Raw genomic sequence first — 17,744 nt, 5'->3', positions numbered from 1 at the left:
GTATAGTGACAGCCAGCATCCTGTCTGTTGGGATATCGTATTTGTCCCTTTTGGACAGCTCCTTTAATACAGTATGTATTTAAAAAAAATAGTTATCTGAACTGGTTTCACTACAGTATGACAGCAGCACTCATTCCATGGAAAATAATTCAGCTCCATTTAAAAGGTTTTATTCTGATTTCTGTAATATTTCCTGCAATATCCCAAAGATATTCTATATTGTGTTTGCTTCAACATTTTCCCTGTTGTCAAGGTAAAAATAATTTGTGATGTTTAACTATTTTATAGTATGGCAGTATGAGCACAATTGTTTATATTTCTCTTGCTTTTACAATGTCATTTCTTTGCATATGTTCTGAAAGAAATGCATATTTACAGTTGTGTTTGTTTTAATCATGTAGATTGCGTGCACCCCATATTACTGGAGAGTGAACATCTTCATTATGGGCCTTGTTCAGTTCGTTGTGTCTTACGTGGCAGAGGTAAATATTTTTCTTGCAGTGGGGTAAGCAAATAAAATACTACAGTGCATACCGTGACACAGGGGCGGATCTAGACTTCTCATTTAGGGGTAGCAGTTTAGGAATTAATTATGATTTGTGACTCCTCCCCTCTCTAATCATGCTCCCTCCCACTTCTAGTCTGGGCTCCTCCCATTTTCATGCAGTGACCTCAAATCATAACTTTGTGTGCTCATTCTTATCTCCAGTCATTATTTTTCTTTTTGCTTCTTCAATACATTTTATTTCACTTTCTTTTCAATTATCCCTCTTTTCTCCCTTGTCATTATGACCCCATCCTGAGCAGACCGTACCATCTCCAATGCGGCTCCCCCTTTTCTCTACAATTTAGTGACTATATGTCCGCATGACGTTTATAACTTCTTTTACACACATTAAAATCCTTATCACATGCATTACATTAACTGCATACTGTGCCTACACACCATAATGACCTGCACATTTCGGTAGTATCCCCATATTAATTGACAACTCCAAACAACTACACTTATCGGGAGCCAATTAACCTACAAATATATTTTTGGTATACTGGAGAAAACCGGTGCATCCGGAGGAAACCCATCCCAGCATGGGGAGAATATACAAACTCCACACAGATAGGGCTGTGGTGTAAACCAAACCCAGGACATCAGTGCTGTGAGGCAATAATGCTTAATGCTAACCATTAAACCATCTGTTTTGTGGATCAAAGTACATATGCATACTTGTGCAATAAGGGTAGGGCCATATGGGTGTGGTATGTAAGGTCGACAGTAAGTAGGTCGACAATGTTTAGGTCGACCACTATTGGTCGACAGTAAGTAGGGTAACAGGGTTTCTAGGTCAACAGGGTCTTTAGGTCGACATGTTCTAGGTCGACAGGTCAAAATGTCGACATGAGTTTTTTTGGGGGAAATGTGTCGTTTTCTCTGTACAGTGACCGTGAACCCCAATTAGTGCACCGTGTCCCCTCGCATGGCTCGCTTCGCTCACCATGCTTCGGTCAAGGTGCCTCGCTCTGCTACTGCTGCGCTCGGCACAGGTTACCGTTCCAAATCGTAGTCCACGTGGATTGGTCTGCATTGCTCTTCATGGAGTATTCATAAAGACCATTGCATCATTCAGTCTCCCAGCAACTCAGCCCTCTGTACATGTTGCCCCCTCAATTCTACACTCCCCTCTTATTAGCACTCATGAGCTTTTTACTTCCCTATACTCATTGACAATAACATCTCCAACCTTTCACCATAAAAAACTTTCACAAACCTCTGACACTCACATTTATCTCTCTCTTCCGCTTCTGATAGCTGGTGACATTTCACCAAATCCAGGACCCAGCCACGTGCATCGCTCACATTCACCTGAATCACAGCAACATAGAAATCCAGCTAACCTCATAAACATCACATGTCTTCCATCACCCTCCAAATCACTAAAATGTGCCTTATGGAATGCAAGCTCTGTTTGTAACAAAGTAACATCCATCCATGACCTCTTCATATCCAACAACTTCAAACTGCTGGCTATAACAGATACCTGGCTCACACAATCTGACACAGCCTCCCCTGCAGCACTGGCACATGGTGGTCTCCACTTTACACACACCTCCAGGCCTGGTAACCAAAAAGGAGGAGGAGTTGGACTTTTACTTTCCCAATCTTTCGCATACAATGTTCTACCACAGGTTCCATCACTCACATTTACATCATTTGAAGTACATTCCATTAGGGTTTACTCTCCTTTCTCTCTGCATGTTGCAGCTATCTACCGCCCACCTGGGCATCCCAAACAATTTCTGGAAGATCTTTCTGCCTGGCTCCCTCACTTCCTATCCTCTGACATCTCCACCATTATCATGGGTGATTTCAATATTGCTATTGATTGTCCAAAATCTGCTGCTCATGCCTCCAAACTACTCTCTCTAACCTCCTCTCTTGGCCTCTCCCAATGGACTGACTCCTCTACTCATCAGGAGGGCCATTGCCTTGATCTAGTTTTCACCAGACTATGCTCCGTCTCTGAACTCACTAACACTCCTTTCCCCCTCTCAGATCACAACCTTATCACCTGCATGCTCTCCTCCATTAATTCAAACCCTATGTTGCTGAAGTCCTCCAATCTTCCTCAAACCCGCAGAAATATTAACACAATTAATCTTCAAGAACTTTACACTTCACTCCAACAACTGCTTTCACCTATTTCTGCATTCACCTCTCCTGAGATGGCTGTATCACACCTGAATGAGACTCTAGAACTAGCCCCTGATGAAGTGGCTCCAGCTACCCATCACACTCCATGTAGGCCTAGATGTCAACCATGGCACTCCAAATTAACAAGGCAACTACAAAAACTCACACGAAAACATGAACATCAGTGGCGTAAATCTCGTATTTCAAGTGACTTCCTCACATATAAGACATATAAGACTGTCTACCACTCTTATAGAAATGCCCTGGACACTGCCAAACATATTTCCAAACTCTTATCTCTGCTCAAGCCTCTAATCCAAAACGACTCTTTAATACATTTAAATCACTTCTGAATCCTCCCTCACCTACCCCACCAGCCACTATCAAGGCACAGGATCTTGCTTCCTACTTCAAGTAGAAGATTGATAAGATCCAAGATGAAATGGTATGCTCTTCGGCAGCCAGTGACCTGCTCCATTCTTAACCTGAACCCTATGGTACTCTCTCTTCATTTGATCCCACAAATGAAGATGAAGTATCATCACTCTCCTCATCCTGCTTCTCTACTACCTCTCCTCTTGATCCTTTACCCTCACAAATAAGTAAAGCTCTGTCTCTGGTGCTCATCCCTACCTTAACTAACATCTGTAATCTCTCTCTCTCTCTCTCTCTCTCTCTCTCTCTACTGGTATTTTTCCTTCACTCTTCAAGCATGCAGTGATTACTCCCATTTAAAAAAAAAAATTCTGACCCTAATGCTCTCTCAAACTACCGCCCTATCTCTCAGCTCCCTTGTCTCTCTAAGCTACTTGAGAGACTTGCCTACAGTCGACTCACACACTTTCTTATACACTTTATTGGACCCACTTCAGTCAGGCTTCCGTTCCCAACACGCCACAGAAACAGCACTGACTAAAGTGATTAATGATTTGGTCACTACTTATTCTTCTAGATCTATCTGCTGCATTTGACACTGTAGACCACTCTCTTCTCATACAGACACTACAATCCCTAGGTCTTAAAGAGAGTGCCGTAACTAGACATTTTAGTGCTGTGTGCAAGAAACAGCATCGGCGCCCCCCCCCCCCCCCCTTCCCTCAGTATTCAAAATAGGACCAATGCGCGTCGTAGGTGTGCGCCAAAAATATAGGGGTGGCTTCATGGGGAAGGGACATGACCACAAAATAATACCAATTCATATTACGTTGCACAGTAGATTCCATTATTCAAATTACGCCAAACAGTAGTGCCACTTACACACATTACACCAGGTAGAACCTCTGTCACACATAACAGCAGGTAGAGTCCCCTCTGACACAGTACGACAGGTAGAGCTCCTTTTGTCACATTATGATAAGTAGAATCCCCTCTGACACATTATGGTGTATATTTAACCCACCCTCCCCCCTGAAATATCCTGCATTTGCCCCTGTGCCTGCCCACCTACCCCCTCTTCCATGCGGTGCTGCTTGTTTATGCTGATTGTACCTTTTGTCCTGAACTGAGCGGCTCCTCAGCTATAAGTCCCTTCAGCCTGTCACTGCAGGAGCCGGGGAGAAGGCGGATCTCGTCTGCCACAGGCACAGGAGCCAGGGGAGAAGACGGATCTCAACCGCCATGGCCCACGGGCACTGCAGCACAGATCATCACTCTGCACAAGGGAGTCTCCCAGCGCAGCTGTTAGCGCCTGTGGGTGGGTGGGGGGGATCGGGGGTCGCGCAGCTCAGTGTAACCACGCATTGTCTTATGCCTATAGGCAACAAAGGTTACATAGTCAAGAAATTGTAATTTCGATACATTTTATGTTTCAACTCACAGCCCTGCAAACAGTATTTTACCATAATTAGTTATTAAACAACTCCAAGTTGCATAAAATCAATTATATTATGTCATAAATATTTAATTATTTTTCTCTGACGTCCTAGTGGATGCTGGGGACTCCGGCAGGACCATGGGGATATAGCGGCTCCGCAGGAGACAGGGCACAATAATAAAAGCTTTAGGATCAGGTGGTGTGCACTGGCTCCTCCCCCTATAACCCTCCTCCAAGCCTCAGTTAGATTTTTGTGCCCGACGAGAAGGGTGCAATCTAGGTGGCTCTCCTGAGCTGCTTAGAATAAAAGTTTAAGTTAGGTTTTTTATTTTCAGTGAGTCCTGCTGGCAACAGGCTCACTGCTACGAGGGACTTAGGGGAGAGACGAAAACTCACCTGCGTGCAGGATGGATTTGCTTCTTAGGCTACTGGACACCATTAGCTCCAGAGGGAGTCGGAACACAGGTCTCACCCTGGGGTTCGTCCCGGAGCCGTGCCGCCGACCCCCCTTGCAGATGCCGAAGTTGAAGAGGTCCAGAGGTCCAGAAACAGGCGGCAGAAGACTTTCAGTCTTCATAAGGTAGCGCACAGCACTGCAGCTGTGCGCCATTGTTGTCAGCACACTTCACCAACAGTCACCAACTGTCACTGAGGGTGCAGGGCGCTGGGGGGGGCGCCCTGGGCAGCAATGTATAATACCTTTTTATGGCTAAAATACATCACATATAGCCCTTGAGGCTATATGGATGTATTTAACCCCTGCCAGATCTCACAAACTCCGGGAGAAGAGCCAGCCGAAAAGGGGGCGGGGCCTATTCTCCTCAGCACACGGCGCCATTTTCCTGCTCAGCTCTGCTGTGAGGAAGGCTCCCAGGCTCTCCCCTGCACTGCACTACAGAAACAGGGTTAAAACAGAGAGGGGGGGCACTTATTTGGCGATATGATTACATATATAAAAATGCTATAAGGGAAAACACTTGTATAAGGGGTTGTCCCTGTATAATTATAGCGTTTTTGGTGTGTGCTGGCAAACTCTCCCTCTGTCTCCCCAAAGGGCTAGTGGGGTCCTGTCCTCTGTCAGAGCATTCCCTGTGTGTGTGCTGTGTGTCGGTACGTGTGTGTCGACATGTAGGAGGACGATGTTGGTGAGGAGGCGGAGCAAATTGCCTGTATTGGTGATGTCACTCTCTAGGGAGTCGACACTGGAATGGATGGCTTATTTAGGAATTACGTGATAATGTCAACACGCTGTAAGGTCGGTTGACGACATGAGACGGCCGGCAAACAAATTAGTACCTGTCCAGGCGTCTCAGACACCGTCAGGGGCTTGTAAAAACGCCCATTTACCTCAGTCGGTCGACACAGACACAGACACGGACACTGACTCCAGTGTCGACGGTGAAGAAACAAACGTATTTTCCTTTAGGGCCACACGTTTCATGTTAAGGGCAATGAAGGAGGTGTTACATATTTCTGATACTACAAGTACCACAAATAAGGGTATTATGTAGGGTGTGAATAAACTACTTGTAGTTTTTCCTGAATCAGATAAATTAAATGAAGTGTGTGATGATACGTGGGTTTCCTCCGATAGAAAATTATTGGCGGTATACCCTTTCCCGCCAGAAGTTAGGGCGAGTTGGGAAACACACCTTAGGGTGAATAAGGCGCTCACACGCTTATAAAAACAAGTGGCGTTACCGTCTCCAGATACGGCAGCCCTCAAGGAGCCAGCTGATAGGAAGCTGAAAAATATCCTAAAAATATATACACATATACTGGTGTTATACTACGACCAGCAATCGCCTCAGCCTGGATGTGCAGCGCTGAGGGGGCTTGGTCGGATTTCCTGACTGAAAATATTGATACCCTTGACAGGGACAAGATTTTATTGACTATAGAGCATTTTAAGGATGCATTTCTATATATGCGAGATGCGCAGAGGGATATTTGCATTCTGGCATCAAGAGTAAATGTGATGTCCATATCTGCCAGACGACAGTGGTCAGGTGATGCAGATTCCAGACGGCACATGGAAGTATTGCCGTATAAAGGGGCGGTCCATCGGACCTGGTGGCCATGGCAACAGCTGAAAAATCCACTTTTTGTTACCCCAAGTCACATCTCAGCAGAAAAGGACACAGTCTTTTCAGTCTCAGTCCTTTCGTCCCCATAAGGGCAGGCGGGCAAAAGGGCCAGTCATATCTGCCCAGGGGTAGAGGAAAGGGAAGAATACTGCAGCAGGCAGCCCATTCCCAGGAACAGAAGCCCTCCACAGCTTCTGCCAAGTCCGCAGCATGACGCTGGGGCCGTACAAGCGGACTCAGGTGCGGTAGGGGGTCATCTCAAGAGTTTCAGCACGCAGTGGGCTCACTCACAAGTGGACTCCTGGATCCTACACGTAGTATCCCAGGTGTACATTGGAAATTCGAAATCGTCTCCCCCTCACAAGTTCCTGAAGTCTGCTTTACCAACGTCTCCCTCCGACAGGGAGGCAGTATTGGGAACAATTCACAGGCTGTATTCCCAGCAGGTGATAATCAAAGTACCCCTTCTACAACAAGGGAAGGGGTATTATTCCACACTATATTGTGGTACTGAAGCCAGACGGCTAGGTGAGATCTGAAATATTTGAACACTTACATACAAGCGTTCAAATCAAGATGGAGTCACTCAGAGCAGTGATAGCGAACCAGGAAGAAGGGGACGATATGGTGTCACTGGATATCAGGGACGCTTACCTACATGTCCAAATTTGCCCTTCTCACCAAGGGTACCTCAGGTTCGTGGTACAGAACTGTCACTATCAGTTCAGACGCTGCTGTTTGGATTGTCCACGGCACCCCGGGTCTTTACCAAGGTAATGGCCGAAATGATGATTCTTCTTAAAAGAAATATGGACGCTTTCCTGATAAGGGCAAGGTCCAGAGAACAGTTGGAGGTCGGAGTAGCACTATCTTAAGTAGTTCTACGACAGCACGAGTGGATTCTAAATATTCCAAAAACGCAGTTTTTTCCGACGACACGTCTACTGTTCCTAGGGATGATTCTGGACACAGTCCAGAAAAGGATGTTTTCTCCCGGAGAAGAAAGCCAGGGAGTTATCCGAGCTAGTCAGGAACCTCCTAAAACCAGGAAAAGTATCAGTGCATCATTGCACAAGGATCCTGTGAAAAATGGTGGTTTCTTACAAAGCGATCCCATTCGGTAGATTTCACGCAAGAACCTTTACGTGGGATCTGCTGGAAAAATGGTCCGGATCGCATCTTCAGATGCATCAGCGGATAACCCTGTCTCCAAGGACAAGGGTGTTTCTTCTGCGGTGGCTGCAGAGTGCTCATCTATGAAAGGGCCGCAGATTCGGCATTCAGGACTGGGTCCTGGTGACCACGGATGCCAGCCTGAGTGGCTGGGGAGCAGTCACACAAGGAAAAAATTTCCAGAGAGTGTGATCGAGTCTGGAGACTTCTCTCCACATAAATATACTGGAGCTAAGGGCAATTTACAATGCTCTAAGCTTAGCAAGACCTCTGCTTCAAGGTCAGCCGGTATTGATCCAGTGGGACAACATCACGGCAGTCGCCCACGTAAACAGACAGGGCGGCACAAGAAGCAGGAGGGAAATGGCAGAAACTGCAAGGATTCTTCGCTGGGCGAAAAATCATGTGATAACACTCTCAGCAGTGTTCATTCCGGGAGTGGAAAACTGGGAAGCAGACTTCCTCAGCAGGCATGACCTCCACCCGGGAGAGTGGGGACTTCATCGGGAAGTCTTCCACATGATTGTAAACCGTTGTGAAAAACCAAAGGTGGACATGATGGCGTCCCGCCTGAACAAAAAACTAGATATTGCGCCAGGTCAAGGGACCCTCAGGCAATAGCGGTGGACGCTCTGGTAACACTGTGGATGTACCAGTCAGAGTATGTGTTCCCTCCTATGCCTCTCATACAAAAAGTACTGAGAATCATAAGAGGGAGATGAGTAAGAATGATACTCGTGGTTCCGGATTGGCCAAGAAGGACTTGGTACCCGAAACTTCAAGAGATGTTCACGGAAGACCCGTGGCCTCTACCTTTAAGAAAGGACCTGCTCCAGCAGGGGCCTTGTCTGTTCCAAGACTTACCGCGGCCGCGTTTGACGGCATGGCGGTTGAACGCCGGATCCTGAAAGGGCATTCCAGATGAAGTCATCCCTACCCTGGTCGAAGACAGGAAGGATGTAACCGCAAAACATTTTCACCGCATTTGGCGAAGATATGTTGCGTGGTGTGAGGCCAAGAAGGCCCCTACAGAGGAATTCCAACTGGGTCGTTTCCTACATTTCCTGAAAACAGGACTGTCTATGGGCCTAAAATTAGGGTCCATTAAGGTTCAAATTTCGGCCCTGTCGAATTTCTTCCAGAAAGAACTGGCTTTAGTGCCTGACGTTCAGATGTTTGTAAAAGGGGTACTGCATATACAGCCTCCTTTTGTGCCCCAGTGGCACCTTGGGATCTCAATGTTGTTTTGAGTTTCCTAAAGTCACATTGGTTTGAACCACTCACCACTGTGGACTTAAAATATCTCACATGGAAGGTGACGATGCTATTAGCCCTGGCTTCAGCCAGGCGTGTGTCAGAATTGGCGGCTTTATCATATATAAAGCCCTTACTTAATTTTTCATTCTGACAGGGCAGAATTGAGGACTCGTCCTCAATTTCTCCTTAAGGTGTTTTCTGTTTTTCACATGAACCAACCTATTGTGGTACCTGCGGGTACTAGGGACTTGGAGGACTCCAAGTTACTTGACGTTGTCAGGGCCCTGAAAAATATGTTTCCAGGAAGGCTGGAGTCAGAAAATCTGACTCGCTGTTTAGCCTGTATGCACCCAACAAGATGGGTGCTCCTGCTTCTAAGCAGACGATTGCTCGCTGGATTTGTAATACAATTCAGTTTACACATTCTGTGGCAGGCCTGCCACAGCCAAAATCGGTAAAAGCCCATTCCAAAAGGAAGGGGGCTCATCTTGGGCGACTGCCCGAGGGGTCTCGGCTTTACAACTTTGCCGAGCAGTTACTTGGTCAGGGGAAAACACGTTTGCTAAATTCTACAAATTTGATACCCTGGCTGAGGAGGACATGGAGTTCTCTCATTCGGTGCTGCAGGGTCATCCGCACTCTCCCGCCCGTTTGGGAGCTTTGGTATAATCCCCATGGTCCTGACGGAGTCCCCAGCATCCACTAGGACGTCAGAGAAAATAAGATTTTACTTACCGATAAATCTATTTCTCGTAGTCCGTAGTGGATGCTGGGCGCCCATCCCAAGTGCGGATTGTCTGCAATACTTCTACATAGTTATTGTTACAAAAATCGGGTTATTCTTGTTGTGAGCCATCTTTTCAGAGGCTCCTTCGTTGTTATCATACTGTTAACTGGGTTCAGATCACAGGTTGTACGGTGTGATTGGTGTGGCTGGTATGAGTCTTACCCGGGATTCAATATCCTTCCTTATTATGCACGCTCGTCCGGGCACAGTATCCTAACTGAGGCTTGGAGGAGGGTCATAGGGGGAGGAGCCAGTGCACACCACCTGATCCTAAAGCTTTTATTATTGTGCCCTGTCTCCTGCGGAGCCGCTATATCCCCATGGTCCTGACGGAGTCCCCAGCATCCACTACGGACTACGAGAAATAGATTTATCGGTAAGTAAAATCTTATTTTTTTTAAGTGCATTTACAAAAATGCCAGTGAAATAAAATAATAAAAAAAATACCTGGAGGGGACAGTAGAGGACAAGAAAGAGCCATGAGTCTGTGTATGACAGGTCTCTGTAAATGCCTCAAATACTGTCCTGTCAGATTACAGATATCTGCAATTCCTAATTTGGGGAGGGTGGGATCTTGTCTCTTCATGCATATAATAATGGGTCACCTTTACACTTTGCATATAGACTGACATTTTATAAATCCCCTGCCCATAACTTCTGCACAGGGAGAGATGGTATGACACCCTCCTGCGAAGCTGGGACACAGCAGCCGTGACATGGTCACTCCATGATGATGACCCGCAGGCTGCACTGAGACCTGTCATACCACACACACACGTTTACTACTCACCCAACCTCTACGGCTTTCACATCAGCAAGCTGTGTTTTACACCTCTGTGTGTGCAGGGCAGACGTACTCGGTTGCTATGGAGCACAAAAATAAGATTTTACTCACCGGTAAATCTATTTCTCGTAGTCCGTAGTGGATGCTGGGCTCCGTAAGGACCATGGGGATTAGCGGCTCCGCAGGAGACTGGGCACAACTAAAGAAAGCTTTAGGATTACCTGGTGTGCACTGGCTCCTCCCACTAAGACCCTCCTCCAGACCTCAGTTAGGATACTGTGCCCGGAAGAGCTGACACAATAAGGAAGGATTTTGAATCCCGGGTAAGACTCATACCAGCCACACCAATCACACCGTATAACTCGTGATACTATACCCAGTTAACAGTATGAAATATAACTGAGCCTCTCAACAGATGGCTCAACAATAACCCTTTAGTTAGGCAATAACTATAAACAAGTATTGCAGACAATCCGCACTTGGGATGGGCGCCCAGCATCCACTACGGACTACGAGAAATAGATTTACCGGTGAGTAAAATCTTATTTTCTCTGACGTCCTAAGTGGATGCTGGGACTCCGTAAGGACCATGGGGATTATACCAAAGCTCCCAAACGGGCGGGAGAGTGCGGATGACTCTGCAGCACCGAATGAGCAAACTCTAGGTCCTCCTCAGCCAGGGTATCAAACTTGTAGACTCTTACAAAAATGTTTTAACCCGACCAAGTAACAGCTCGGCAAAGTTGTAAAGCCGAGACCCCTCGGGCAGCCGCCCAAGAAGAGCCCACTTTTCTCGTGGAATGGGCTTTTACAGAATTAGGGTGCGGCAGTCCAGCCGCAGAATGTGCAAGTTGAATCGTGCTACAGATCCAGCGAGCAATCGTCTGCTTAGAAGCAGGAGCACCCAGCTTATTGGGTGCATACAGGAGAAATAGCGAGTCAGTTTTCCTGACTCCAGCTGTCCTGGAAACATATACTTTTCAGGGCCCTGACTACATCCAGTAACTTGGAATCCTCCAAGTCCCAAGTAGCCGCAGGCACCACAATAGGTTGGTTCACATTAAAAAATTATACCACCTTAGGAAGGAATTGGGAACGAGTCCTCAATTCCGCCTTATCCATATAAAATACAGATAAGGGCTTTTGTATGACAAAGCCGCCAATTCTGATACACGCCTGGCCGACGCCAAGGCCCACAGAATGACCACTTTCCACGTGAGGTATTATAGCTCCACGGATTTAAGTGGCTCAACCCAATGCGACTTCAGGAAAACCAACACCACGTTGAGATCCCACGGTGCCACTGGAGGCACAAACGGGGGCTGACTATGCAGCACTCCCTTAACAAAAGTCTGAACTTCAGGCAGTGAAGCCAGTTCAATTTTGGAAGAAAATCGATAGAGCCGAAATCTGGACCTTAATGGAACCCAACTTTAGGCCCATAGTCACCTCTGACTGTAGAAAGTGCAGAAATCGACCTAGCTGAAATTTCTCCTTTGGGGCCTTCCTGGCCTCACAGTACGCAACATATTTCCACCATATGCGGTGATAATGGTTTGCGTTCACTTCTTTCGTAGCTTCAAATAGCGTAGGGATAACTTCCTCCGGAATTCCCTTTTCCTTCAGGATCCGGCGTTCAACCGCCATGCCGTCAACGCAGCCGCGGTACGTCTTGGAACAGACAGGCCCCCTGCTGAAGCATGTCCTGTCTGAGCGGCAGAGGCCATGGGTCCTCTGAGATCATTTCTTGGAGTTCTGGTTACCAAGCTCTTCTTGGCCAACCCGGAACAATGAGTATAGTTCCTACTCCTCTCCTTCTTATTATTCTCATTACCCTGGGTAAGAGAGGCAGAGAAGGGAACACATACACCGACTGGTACACCCACGGTGTTACCAGAGCGTCCACAGCTATCGCCTGAGGGTCCTTGACCTGGCGCAATATCTTTGTAACTTTTAGTTGAGGCGGGATGCCATCATGTCCAACTGTGGCCTTTCCCAACGGTGTACAATCATTTGGAAGACTTCTGGATGAAGTCCCCACTCTCCCGGGTGGAGGTTTCTTATTTGTCCACTCCGGGAATGAACACTGCTGACAGTGCTAACACATGATTTTCCGCCCATCGGAGAATCCTTGTGGCTTCTGCCATCGCCATCCTGATTCTTGTGCCGCCCTGTCGGTTTACATGAGCGACTGCTGTGATGTTGTCTGACTGGATCAGCACCGGCCGGTGTTGAAGCAAGGGTCTAGCCTGACTTAAGGCATTGTAAATGGCCCTCAGTTCCAGAATATTTATGTGTAGGGAAGTCTCCTGACTTTTCCATAGCCTTGGAAGTTCCTTCCCTGTGTGACTGCCCCCCAGCCTCGAAGGCTGGCATCCGTGGTCACCAGGACCCAGTCCTGTATGCCGAATCTGCGGCCCCCTAGAAGATGAGCACTCTGCAGCCACCACAACAGCGACACCCTGACCCTTGGAGACAGGGTTATCCGCCGATGCATCTGAAGATGCGACCCGGACCACTTGTCCAACAGATCCCACTGGAAAATCCTTGCATGGGACCTGGCGAATGGAATTTCTTCGTAAGAAGCTACCATCTTTCCCAGGGCTCGCGTGCATTGATGCACCGACACCTGAATACGTATTAGGAGGTCTCTGTCTAGAGACAACAACTCCTTGGACTTCTCCTCCGGGAGAAACCCTTTTTATCCTGTTCTGTGTCCAGAACCATAACCAGGAACAGTAGACGCGTCGTAGGAACCAGCTGCGACTTTGGAATATTCAGAATCCAGCCATGCTGTTGTAGCACTTCCCGAGATAGTGCTACTCCGACGAACAACTGCTCCCTGGACCTCGCCTTTATAAGGAGATCGTCCAAGTACGGGATAATTATTTCGGCCATTACCTTGGTAAATACCTCGGTGCCGGGGACAGACCAACGGCAACGTCTGGAATTGGTAATGACAATCCTGTACCACAATATTGAGGTACTCCTGGTGAAGAGGGTAAATAGGGACATGCAGGTAATCATCCTTGATGTCCAGTGATACCATGAAATTCTCCAGGCTTGCAATAATCGCCCTGAGCGATTCCATTTTGAACTTGAACCTTCGTATATAAGTGTTCAAGGCTTTCAATTTTAGAATGGGTCTCACCGAACCGTCTGGTTTCGGTACCACAACATTTTGGAATAGTAACCCCGGCCTTGTTGAAGGAGGGGTACCTTGCTTTCACCTGCTGGAAGTACAGCTTGTGAATTGCCACCAGTACTACCTTTCTCCGAGGGCAGCCGGCAAGGCTGATGTGAGGTAACGGCGAGGGGGAGTCGCCTCGAACTCCAGCCTGTATCCCTGTGATACTATTTGCAGAACCTAGAGATCCACCTGTGGGCAAGCCCACTGGTCCCTGAAGTTGCCGAGACGTGCCCCTACCGCACCTGTCTCCACCTGTGGAGCCCCAGCGTCATGCGGTGGACTCAGAGGAAGCGGGGGAAGATTTTTTTATCCTGGGAACTGGCTGCTGGTGCAGCTTTTTTACTTCTTCCCTTGTCTCTGTGCAGAAAGGAAGCGCCTTTGACCCGCTTGCTTTTCTGAAGCCGAAAGGACTGTACCTGAAAATACGGTGCTTTCTTAGGCTGTGAGGAAACCTGAGGTAAAAAATTTTCTTCCCAGCTGTTGCTGTGGATACGAGGTCCCAGAGACCATCCCCAAACAATTCCTCACCCTTATAAGGTAGAATCTCCATGTGCCTTTTACAGGCAGCATCACCTGTCCACTGCCGGGTTTCTAATACCCTCCTGGCAGAATGGACATTGCATTAATTCTGGATGCCAGCCGGCAAATATCCCTCTGTGCATCCTTTATATATAAGACAACGTCTTAAATATGCTCAATGTTAGCAAAATATTATCCCTGTCTTAGCGTATTAATATTATCTGACAGGGTATCAGACCACGCTGCAGCAGCCCTATTTATGCTGAGGCAATTGCAGGTCTCAGTATATAACCTGAGTGTGTAAATACAGACTTCAGGATCGCCTCCTGCTTTTTATCAGCAGGTACCTTCAAGGTGGCCGTATCCTAAGACGGCAGTGCCACCTTTTGACAAACGTGTGAGCGCCTTATCCACCCTAAGGGATATCTCCCAACGTGACCTATCCTCTGGCGGGAAAGGGTACGCCATCAGTAACTTTTTAGAAATTACCAGTTTCTTATCGGGGGAAACCACGCTTCTTTACACACTTCATTCATTCATCTGATGGGGGAACAAAACACTGGCTGCTTTTTCTCCCCAAAAATAAAACCCCTTTTATGTGGTACTTGGGTTCATGTCAGAAAATGCGTAACACATTTTTCATTGCCGAGATCATGTAACGGATGTTCCTAGTGGATTGTGTATATGTCTCAACCTCGTCGCCACTGGAGTCAGACTCCGTGTCGACATCTGTGTCTGCCATCTGAGGTAACGGGCGTTTTTCTTTTTTTTGAGCCCCTGATGGCCTTTGAGACGCCTGGGCAGGCGCGGGCTGAGAAGCCGGCTGTCCCACAGCTGTTACGTCATCCAGCCTTTTATGTAAGGAGTTGACACTGTCGGTTAATACCTTCCACCTATCCATCCACTCTGGTGTCGGCCCCACAGGGGGCGACATCCCATTTATCGGCCTCTGCTCCGCCTCCACGTAACCTTCCTCATCCAGCATGTCGACACAGCCGTACCGACACACCGCACACACACAGGGAATGCTCTGACTGAGGACAGGATCCCACAAAGTCCTTTGGGGAGACAGAGAGAGAGTATGCCAGCACACACCAGAGCGCTATATAATGCAGGGATTAACACTATAACTGAGTGATTTTTCCCCAAATAGCTGCTTGTATACATATATTGCGCCTAAATTTAGTGCCCCCCCTCTCTTTTTAACCCTTTGAGCCTGAAAACTACAGGGGAGAGCCTGGGGAGCTGTCTTCCAGCTGCACTGTGAAGAGAAAATGGCGCCAGTGTGCTGAGGGAGAAGCCCCTTTTTCAACTGACTTTCTCCCGCTTTTTCTGGAATACTGGCAGGGGTAATTTTACATCTATATAGCCTCTAGGACTATATATGATGTAGATTTGCCAGCCAAGGTGTCATATATTGCCCTCAGGGCGCCCCCCCCAGCGCCCTGCACCCATCAGTGACCGGAGTGTGAGGTGTACATGAGGAGCAATGGCGCACAGCTGCAGTGCTGTGCGCTACCTTGGTGAAGACCGAAGTCTTCTGCCGCCAATTTTCCGGACTCTTCATGCTTCTGGCTCTGTAAGGGGGACGGCGGCGCGGCTCTGGGAACGAACACCAAGGTCGGGTCCTGCGGTCGATCCCTCTGGAGCTAATGGTGTCCAGTAGCCTAAGAAGCCCAAACTACCACCTGTTAGGTAGGTTCGCTTCTTCTCCCCTTAGTCCCTCGCTGCAGTGAGTCTGTTGCCAGCAGATCTCACTGTAAAATAAAAAACCTAAATATACTTTCTTTCTAGGAGCTTAGGAGAGCCCCTAGTGTGCATCCAGCTCAGCCGGGCACAAGAATCTAACTGAGGTCTGGAGGAGGGTCTTAGTGGGAGGAGCCAGTGCACACCAGGTAGTCCTAAAGCTTTCTTTAGTTGTGCCCAGTCTCCTGCGGAGCCGCTAATCCCCATGGTCCTTACGGAGTCCCAGCATCCACTTAGGACGTCAGAGAAATAACATTAGTTCCGGGAGAGACAAGGTTCCGCCCCTCTGACACACAGAAGAGGCGGTCTGTATAGATGACACTGCCATGCTTTCCTAAAGACTGTAAAAGCACCAAATGACTGAGTAAATACTTTGCTAACATTTTCATGGTTTGCCTGCATTTCATTAGTTGTACATTGCACAAGATGGGGTGGGGGGGTGGAGGACAGACATTGATTGCAGCTTCACGCGCTGCTGCACTGTAAGCTCCGGCTTGGCTGGGAGAGGAGTCATCGCGGCTCTGTGCTGGCGGGGGGCGGGCATTACTCGCAGCTGTACTGATAGCTCCGGCTTTGGGATGGGGGGAGGCGGAACAGACAGTTACTTATCAGTAGATTGTGAGGTCGGCAGATTGCGCCCCAGATCATGCTGCGCTGTGTGCAAGGCACACAACGCACATACCTAGTTACGGCACTGCATGTCTTCTCATTCTTCACTTCCCCTTCCTCTTGAACCCGGTTCATCATTGATGTATGACCATATCATACAGCCCACCAAGAACCTTTGCAATCTGGTGGACAACTATGCAATAGATAGCACCTTTCCTTGTGTATACAGTACATGCCTATTTCCCTATAGATTGTAAGCTTACGAGCAGGGCCTTCCTACCTCTATGACTGTTTGTTATTACCCAGTTTTGTTATATCATTGTTATTTCCAATTGTAAAGCGCAACGGAATTTGCTGCGCTATATAAGAAAATGTTAATAAATAAATAATAAATAAATAAATTGTTAAGTATGAAAAAGTTCAAAAAAATGGAAAAAAAGTGAAAAACTCATGTCGACCTTTTGACCTGTCGACCTAGAACATGTTGACCTAACAATCATGTTGACCTAGAAACCCTGTCGATCTGCTTACTGTCAACCAATAGTGGTCGACCTACTTACTGTCGACCTAAAGACCGAATCCCGGGCCACACATAGCAGCCAAGCTGGTCCCATTCAGCGGAACCCTCTTGACTGGAAGGAGCTTGCACATGGGTGCCTATACAGGTGCCCACACATATGCGGCAGTCCCGCCGACAGATCTGGGCAGGATGACAGGACGGTGGGACTTCAATGTGGACACATACATTTCAATGTATGTGCTCACACAGTGCGGCTGTGCTGCACTGTGTTCTATGAAACCCTGAGTGTCTCTGGCCGGATCCTGTTCTGCGGCATCCCGCAGAAGAGGATCCGTGTGAACACAAAAAACCCCTCCCGGCACTCGCTTGACTGCTATGTGTGGCCCAAGCCTTAGGGTAGGAACTTTGGCCATGAAATCCATAATCTAATAAAATTGGCATCTGATATGGAAAATGATCTTTGCAGGTTTTGACCAATACTACATTTTGGTTTGCCTCAGTTGTCAGGAATAATTATTTTATCTGCTCAGGATGGAAGCAGCCTGAATGGGGGCTATGGAGTCAGGATAG

The 17,744-nt window shown here is 47.6% G+C and overlaps 1 protein-coding gene across 1 annotated transcript in view; it reads left to right on the top strand.

Annotated features, from left to right (window-relative positions):
* The window catches only part of LOC134909506 (probable cation-transporting ATPase 13A4), a 369,987-nt gene that overhangs the window by 339,029 nt on the left and 13,214 nt on the right, over positions 1-17,744 (top strand). Inside the window, exon 29 of the mRNA XM_063916443.1 lies at positions 402-482. Coding sequence (XP_063772513.1) covers positions 402-482 — 81 coding nt within the window. The remainder of the gene's footprint in view (positions 1-401; positions 483-17,744) is intronic.

Source organism: Pseudophryne corroboree, chromosome 4 (genome assembly GCF_028390025.1).
Source record: "Pseudophryne corroboree isolate aPseCor3 chromosome 4, aPseCor3.hap2, whole genome shotgun sequence".
Classification (NCBI taxonomy): Eukaryota; Metazoa; Chordata; class Amphibia; order Anura; family Myobatrachidae; genus Pseudophryne; species Pseudophryne corroboree.
Note: the sequence above shows the minus strand (reverse complement) of the source record. Positions and strands in the feature narration are given on the sequence as shown.